The sequence below is a fragment of the Aplysia californica genome, unplaced genomic scaffold, assembly GCF_000002075.1.
Source record: "Aplysia californica isolate F4 #8 unplaced genomic scaffold, AplCal3.0 scaffold00485, whole genome shotgun sequence".
Taxonomy (NCBI): Eukaryota; Metazoa; Mollusca; class Gastropoda; order Aplysiida; family Aplysiidae; genus Aplysia; species Aplysia californica.
The window spans coordinates 148,294-156,896 of NW_004797755.1; the positions used below are offsets into that span (position 1 = coordinate 148,294).

General features: G+C 37.8%; 1 protein-coding gene across 3 annotated transcripts in view; it reads left to right on the forward strand.

Moving 5' to 3' along the window:
* The window catches only part of LOC101848308 (sodium- and chloride-dependent GABA transporter 1), a 57,099-nt gene extending 49,966 nt beyond the window's left edge, over positions 1–7,133 (forward strand). For all 3 annotated transcript variants that reach the window (XM_005105671.3, XM_005105672.3, XM_035971703.1), the window contains 4 exons: positions 808–907; positions 1,980–2,080; positions 3,117–3,284; positions 5,567–7,133. In XM_005105671.3, coding sequence (XP_005105728.1) covers positions 808–907; positions 1,980–2,080; positions 3,117–3,284; positions 5,567–5,707 — 510 coding nt within the window. In that variant the 3' untranslated portion in view covers positions 5,708–7,133. The remainder of the gene's footprint in view (positions 1–807; positions 908–1,979; positions 2,081–3,116; positions 3,285–5,566) is intronic.
* Positions 7,134–8,603: the final 1,470 nt, after the last annotated feature.

Below are 8,603 nucleotides of genomic sequence, written 5' to 3' on the forward strand. Positions count from 1 at the left end.
AAATTATTCATCTTTGCTGAAACTCAAAAAATAAGTTTGCACATAGTCAAATGATGCATCAAAATAACCATAAATGAATATAGAACTGGAAAATATTGAAAAATTTGCAGTTATTTATATACATTCCATAAAATTTGCACCTTTGGATCATGACATCCGATATTTAAAAAAAATAAATTTTTATGATCTTGAAAAATGGACAAGATGCATTCACAAACAGAAAAAAACTCTCGTATCTTATATGGAATTATTCAGAATTGCATTTGGAATAAACCTACACATGTCTTGAGCGGTATTTTTTGTGGAATTTCTTTAAAAAATAGTGATTTTTGGGAGACAAAAATGACAATTTAGATCTAGATCTAGTACTGAAATATATTGATTTCTCAATAACAGAGCAATGGTAATTTGAGCCCAATTGTATCAATATTCTAAAGAAGAGTTTAGTTCTTTAGTGTGCAAAATAATGATACTTTTTGTTGTGTAAAAGTAGTAAGACTGGTGTCTGGGCTATAATTTGAGCATCGCGATAAAACAAAGTCGCATAAACTTCGAACTCGTTTTTCAAAACTGAATCAAAACTTCCGATTTTCGGAGGAAACGCTTGACCCGGAAGTCAACATTATATTGTGACCTTTAATTTTACCTGGGATATGTGGATTGGAATAGAATCTAAGCTAAAATTGAAGATCGGTTCTCAAGCCGCCAGGGGTGGCTTAGCGTACTGACAGCACTTTAGCCGCGCCGCCCCCCATGGCTCGGCGTAGCGAATGAGTTAATCATGTTATCTCTATTTCTTTCTTTTAGGGTGGCATCTATGTGTTCACATTGCTGGATTGGTTTGTGGCAGCCTTTTGTGTGATGCTGACATCGCTCATAGAGTGCATCATCATTGGATGGCTTTATGGTAGGTCATCTCTCAGAACATGACAATTTTTCTATGTTGTCTTTTTGCGAATTGGCACCAAAGAAATGCAATAATTAAAGAACAAATATTTTAGATTTTCCATCTATTGTGAGTATTAATTGAGGAATCTTTTGCTTATTTAACCCTATCCTTATGCCCAGGGGTCATTTTGTACCCCAGGGGTTGTATTCTTCACATTTTAGAATACATCTAGTACGAAGATCTTTTTGAAACTTTCAGTATTTCTCAAAAAATCATTTTGACAGACTGCTATGCAATGCGTACAGATCGGATTAACGAGTAAATTTTCCTCTTTGGAAAGTGGGGCACAGAGTTCCCCACGTCGTATGGGTACGATAGTAAAACACGATGCACTGATAGGGTTAAATTGATACATGTAATAATTTTCATTTAATGTCTGAGTTTGGCTTCAGCCTTCTTTGAAAGGGCTCGAACTATGTTTCAGTGGTCTTTCTCATATTATTAGCAGGTGCATAGAAGGTGCCAATGATAGATTACACCTCTCTTGTTCCTTTATTTTTGCTGTATAGTCATTAAAATGTCGATCCATTCACTTATGTTGTTTTTCCTGTAATGGTGCTCAAGGTGTAACAGTGTCATTTCTCCCCTTTAAATATTATTGCGCTGTTCCTTGGAAGAAATGATATAATGGGTCATTTGTCTGTGATGATTAATTCACTTACACCTGAGTGTGAAATGTTGATTTTTAGGAAGTGTAATTGTGTCATTTTATATTTTTGAAATTTCTTTTGAGCTATGATGATCTTAATAACCAAATGGAAATCAATTTTGTAAAGTTCTACCTGTTTACTTTTTTGCAAGACCTTCTCTTTAACTCAAATGTGTTCTTTCTAAGTAGTGAACAGGTGATAATATAACCAAATAGGGATTGCAACAGAATATAAAGTGAAGGTATTACAGTAGTGTAACAAACAGAAATTGAAACATGATTTTCCTCATTGTGAAACTGAGCATGATACTTAAATAATTTGTGTGTAATCTAGTGTGTGCAAAAAAGATCTACTTTGATTTGATTGTATTTTTTCCACAGGAGTTGACAAGTTTTGCGATGACATTGAGTTGATGATAGGTCGGAGGCCAGGCATCTACATGAAAGTCTGCTGGACAGTGGTCACCCCTCTCGTCATGTTGGTAAGTCAAGTTAGTGATAAAATTTGAGCTTACTCACGAAAAAGCCCCCCACCCCACACACACACACGCACGCGCACATACACTGGTACAATGGGATTGGGCGCAGGGAGAGGGTGGGAGGAAGGAAGAAAATATGTCCACGTAGTACTCCCGGTGGCCAAGTGATACAATTCTTTTGTAGGAGGAATGGGACTAATGAATGTTTATAGTGAGATGTGTTATGTTTTGTTGTCCCAATTCTCTCTGCTTTCTTACTTTTTTCCTTATTCTGACCATTGTGCTTGGCACTCCTCACTCTGATTCACATATTGTGTCTAGCAAGGCACATACAAAAACAAAAATGTTTACTTTTAAGTTGATGTCTTGTTAGAAGTGTTTGAACTTTGTTCCTGTTCGCCTAGTATTGCATTGCACAAAGAACTAATTCATTATGTTTTTATTTCCTATGTTCATCACTAAATGATTTCAGTCCTTAGTCTCCTAATTATCATGTATCTTGTATGCCCTGTAAAATTGATAATTGGAATCAAGTGGAAACAACCGAAGATAAAATATTTATGATGCTAAAATCTTTCTAAAGTCTCTCAATGAAATCAGAGTTTAAAAATTTGTATTTGATAGGGTCTATCGTTATTGGCTGGTTTGACACATCGATAGGGTCAGCAGCACTTTGACAGGGAAATGCGAGTGGATGATTTGAAGAGGTCCATGAGGTTGCTCTCCCTCCCTTGTACAGGTAGTTGGAACCTGGCTGTGCCTGTCATACTTGAATCTAGTTGTTGTTTTTTAAAATTGAAGTTTGAAGACCACAACACCAACTTGTTCAAGACACCATCAATTGTCGAGGAGGAATGTGGACATCTTAGTCAGGCAGTCCTCATGGACAATGTCATTATATTTTTATAACGCAAGGGGGGGAGTGGGAGTTGATCATTTATACAGGCGATTGTCTCGCACAGGTGGTCATTAGAGCAGGTTCCTCTATAAATTCATTAAATTAGTGGATTTAATTATTTATTGGATCTTCTCATTTCAGGTTGCTTTTATATTCACGTGTGCTAAATACACCCTGCCGGTATACGATGGATATGTCTTCCCTACCCACGCCAATGCCATTGGATTCCTCATCTCTGTTATACCCCTCATACCAATCCCTGCTGGTATGGCGTATGTGCTCTTCAAAGAAAAGGGAACTTTCTCTGAGGTAAGACTTAACTCTTTTTATCCGTGCTACGAGTATACTGGTAACAAGGACCAGTCCGTGCTACGAGTATACTGGTAACAAGGACCAGTCCGGGCTACGAGTATACTCGGAACAGCGATACGGTCACGTCAAAGAAGCTAGTTCTGCTTGTAATTACCAAAATACGCAAATATGGCGATGCTAGCTCTGTCTGAATAATTTAACTGATTCCGTCCATGATTTTTTCAGGCTCTGGACAGAATTATTTTTCCCTGTTCAGTTTTAGACCTGGGGTGCATCTTTTTAACGCATTACTGTGAAGCTCTAAGTTACTCTAATATGTATTGTCATATACCAAAGTGATGGGAATAAATAGAAAAATCTGATTATATCAATAAAAATGACCTACAATCTGTTTGTATTGCATTTTCCTTATGACAAAAACGAAAGAGAAAAAAAAATTGCGCAACAACTCTTCGAAAATTTCGACTTACCGCATTTTCTCAGCTCTACAAGTCCTTATAATCCATAGGAATCAACACAACATTGTAGCGATATCACCCTAGCACACATTTATGCAAGAATTTCACAAATTTAGTTGAATATCTTTCTTTGAAGAGCCTTTTTATTATACCAGGCTCAGTGTTGTTTACCCTTAGATCTAGCCTACATAGCAACAACAAAACAACGATTTTTGCAAGAATTTCGCTGAGTTTCGATCGATATTGGCGCTCAGAGATTGAGGTCAGGTTTGTTTACAAGTTCTACTTCCTTTCGACAACTGAAAAAGTGGGAACTATGTTAAAAAGTGCACATTTGTTTCGGATTTCGTTGAGCCGCTCACAGCGGCCGAATGGACGCAGCGGAAAAACTCAGAGCCGCTGTCAGCGGCCGATTGGACGGAATCAGTTAATTTTCCAATGAACAGTGGTTTCTTTGTTTTTGATGGGTGTAGAAGCTTGAAAGATGTCTCGAAAACGCACATTCACGACCGACGAAGTACTTTTTGAAGTGGCGCTGGGTTGTGAGGGGGAATGATACTAATTTGATGAAAGTGACTCTGAAATAAGTGCCGTAAATTCCGTTGTGGATGATAAGAAACAGGACTTAGACTCATCTAATAAAATAGCGATTCAGATCATGGTGAAGGGGTCAGTACTGGAATTTGTGCTCGATGGGTAGGGCTAGATCTAGATCTAGATCTATAAAATCCAATGGGATGTCGTGGGTGCGGCAATCAGGGTCAAGTTCGAGGGTGGAATACACCTCAAAATCTACTTTGTGCAATTGGTGTAATTCCTAACCACATACATAAAAAAAACAACTACATTCAATTTCTAATATAACTGCCAAATTTCCTTAAAACCTTAGAGTAAATGTAAGAATTATAGCACTTTGAACTATACGCACTGACTTCCGACTCATACGGCGCGGCGGCCCCAGGACTGGTACAGAGTCCGTGGGGGTACGGCTAGGATAAAAAGAGTTAAGTGTTATTATTTTTATCTCCCCATGGAGCAAAATTTCTCTGAATGGGCAGGGACATATATATTTTTGGCTATCCCATCAAAAAAGGAGGGTTGTAACCACCTTGCTGTTAGAATGCCTTTCATGTCTCACATTCTGTCCTCTGTATTAATGATATATTTTTCCAACGCTTACTGCGTTTTCTTTCCAGCTCTTTTTTTTAACTCTTTCACTACCGGGGGGGGTTCCTCACCTTGACCGGGCCCTATCTGTGGCCTACTTTCTGATTCTGCCTACCTTCGGACAAATTAAACATTTTTAAGTTCAATTTTCAATATTAGCCCCATGTATTATGTATGGAAATAAAGGGGAAATAATGACCTATCTCAACATGTTGCTAAAAACGATCATTCTTCAGCCTGAAATTTCAGATTTGATTATTGCAAAAGTAGAACTAGTTCTGAAGCAGGAAGTGGAGAGCCATGAAACACGGCTCGCGGTCCAGCTTTGGGGGTAACACGAGCCTTGAAACATGGCTCCAGGAAGTGAAAGAGTTAATTCTGCTAATCTATCAATGGATGTTATACAGTATTAGCAGACAACGGACCCCTACAACCCCACTGTGTGGAATGCATCTTTGAAATATACTTGCAACAGGTCTATAGAAGCTGTTTCTTTCTATAGTATAGGAATATTCAAAGATGCCGTAGTAATGTGTTATTCAAAGTAAATTAGACAAGTATGTGCTGTTTTGCATTGTCAGGATTATTGCTGTATACAACTTTTGTTTAACAAATGTAACTGTGGTAACGGTGTAATGTGAATGTTTGTTTCAGCGTTTGTACAGTTCAGTGCAGCCATCGCCAGAGTGGGGTCCCGGAGCCCGCCGCTATAAGGCCATGTACGAGGACCACAAAGAGGAGAGAAAACACAGACCATACTGGCTGAAGACTTTGTTCCGTAGGAACAAATTTTAATGATTGTTCTGCTGTAGGGCTAAAATCATTTGAAAGTGGAATTGTGTACCTTGAATTATCGGTTTATTTTTCATGCTCTGTCTCTGTTGAGTGACCTCACTTCGCCTGGCTTACAGTTTTTAGCATGTTGACATTGATTGAGCTCATTTTGACATTCATGTAGTATTCTTTCAATTCACTGTTATTTTGTTTAGCTGTTACTTTTAATGAATTATTTCAGTTACTTCTTTTAGTTTTTGCTTGAAGACTTGTCTTTTCACAAGTGATTTGTACTTGCATATCATGTTTACTCAGAGAGCAAAAAATATGTTTGTCAGATTGTGACAATCAGTTATGTTTTTTGCCTTTTGTTATAGTTAAACATTCAATGACTTTGTGGCTTTAATATGATCACCAAGTTTATCCGCATGTGGAGCTTACGGCTTGTCATCTTTAAACTTTGCCTTAGTTCTTAAAGATTTATCTCCACCTATTTTCTCTATCTCATATTAGTTTCTCCCCAACCAATCAATTTTTTTTTCCAATCCCTATAGGAAGAAGGATAAGCCATGTTTTTCTGACTCTACTCATGTTGAAAAAAGATGGATACCTCAGCATATTTTTTAAAGTTGAGATCATATTCCTTACCAAAGAGATTATTATTATTATTGTAGACGGAAAAGAGATGCAGTTCTTATTTTTGCAAGCGCTAGATCTATTAACAGTGTGTCGGTGCATGAATATGCAAGTGAAAAAAGTTGTAAATGTATTTTTTTTGGTCATGCCAGATACTCTGACTAAAAATCTCTGCTCAGCTCTTACTAATTTGACTCATTTTATCACCCAATGAACCCTTCGTTTTTACTGATTCATAATTAAAATTGTCATAACAGCTTACTACTATACTGTGTTTAAATCAAAATTTCAATAAAGAAGGCATTCCGTCATGGAAATCAGGGAGACTTTTGCTCATATTTTATTCATAAGAGAAAGTTTTACTGGTACCTCTGTTTCTTGTCCAATATTGTCAGATTAGCTTTGATTGATTTGGTAATTTGTTAAAACTGACGAAAAAGAATGTTTCCTCTGAAATATTGATGTAATCTGTTTCTTTCATGTATGAGTATTGTCACATTGAGGAACATGAAGAAATTGTTCTGTAACCTTTCATGTACAGAAGCTTTGTGCATGAAATATTTTTTCTCTTAATTGATCTAGGCTTTTTTACAGGTTATGCGAACTTAAGGTTATGTACCTCTAGCTAAACGAAAAAAGGTGTACCAGTATTTTGCAGGGGTCTGAAAGTATATCTGATCGTCAAGCTATTGTTTAGTGAATAGGGTGAGCTTCCCTTGTCTTATACATTTTTTTTTCCTGCTGTTGAACTTATAAGCTTGTTTCCTGCTGATATACAGTTGATACTAGTTTTGTTTGGTGTACTAATTGATGAATAAAACAATTTTTAGAGGTCAAACCTATGTTGTAGACCTGCCACTCATCCCGATTTAGTCAGGATATCCCGATTTTTTTCCCTAAATCTCAAGCATCCCGATTTTCCATATTTCGATCGTGTGTATCCCGATTTTTTGTCCAAGTCTGCTGTTGTACCGGATTTTTCTAAAAATTTACTCTGCCTTCTTCTTTATCGCTTGAAGCGCCCGTTGAACTTTTTATCAGAAGGAACTTGGAGCATTATTTTCCGAAATCTCGATGCCGGATTTAATAGTTGACTCGCCCCAAGTTGTGTTTGATCTTTGCCCGCACTCAGAATTCTCAGATGAGAGCCTAGTAACTGTTACACTATGGGGCATACAAAAAATCTGTAATATTCAGAGTTCCGCTGTTACTTTCAAAACAAGCGTGTCTGAGATGTGGTAACTGCGCATTCACATCAAACACTCAGACGAGCGACAGTGGTTCTAACCCGTACACATTTAACTGTGCTGACAAGACAAACATATAGCCATTGTCGTTGCTTTAGTCTGAACGCATATATTAGGGATAAGAGATTTGTTGGTACATTTAGTCGGTCAGCTGCCGGCGTTATCGTAGAAGTAGAATGACTGTCGCTCATCCGAGTGTTTTGTGTGAACGCGTAGTTAGTCGAACCCTTTAGTAAAAATGTTTTAAATCGCGCATTCACTTCACGAGACATGACTTCGTCATGTGAGTTCCGTGTGTTGGGGACCGTCCGTTGACTGGGTCAACTTATGTTCATACACACTGGTTGAAGGGTCTTTCGGAACTTATTGGTGGGGGGGGGGGGGGGGGGGGGGGGAGAGGGTTAGACTCCTGGACTAGGAGTGCTTGACATGACGCTTCGGGATTTACGAAAAATGATGATAACGCATACGAAGAAACACACACATACACACACGCACACTCACGCAAATAAACAAAGACACGCAGAGGGCATATAAGCCTATTTATTTATGGACACCCCTGGAAAATTTTTAAGTCAGCTTGGCAGTCACCTTGGTGATTTGCTGTTGATTCCGATTTTTTGCACCGAATCCTGATTTTTCCCCCTGAGATCCTGAGTTTGAGGTTTCATAGAGTGGCAGGTCTGATGATGATTAATCTTAAAACTTTCCCTATGTGAAGAAATAGTGTGCTTGCTCAGTGCTTGTCTCACTGCGGTTTGAATTTATACTAATTCTGAGTTGTTTTTTTATAATGAAAATAAGCAGGTAAGTAACAGCCAAGGTGTTTTCTGTTCTTTTATGTATACCGTGTTGTTCTTTTTATCCGATTTTACGTAAAGTACTGAGGAGAGGGTATAATCTGTTGTTTTGATCAAGATGGATCGATGCTTGCTTGCCACCAAATATTTATACTGAGATTTTTTCGGCATTGTAGTATGGTCGGTACGTAGACAGCTGGAAAAAAAAGTTTTTAATCTTATTTTGTTTTATCC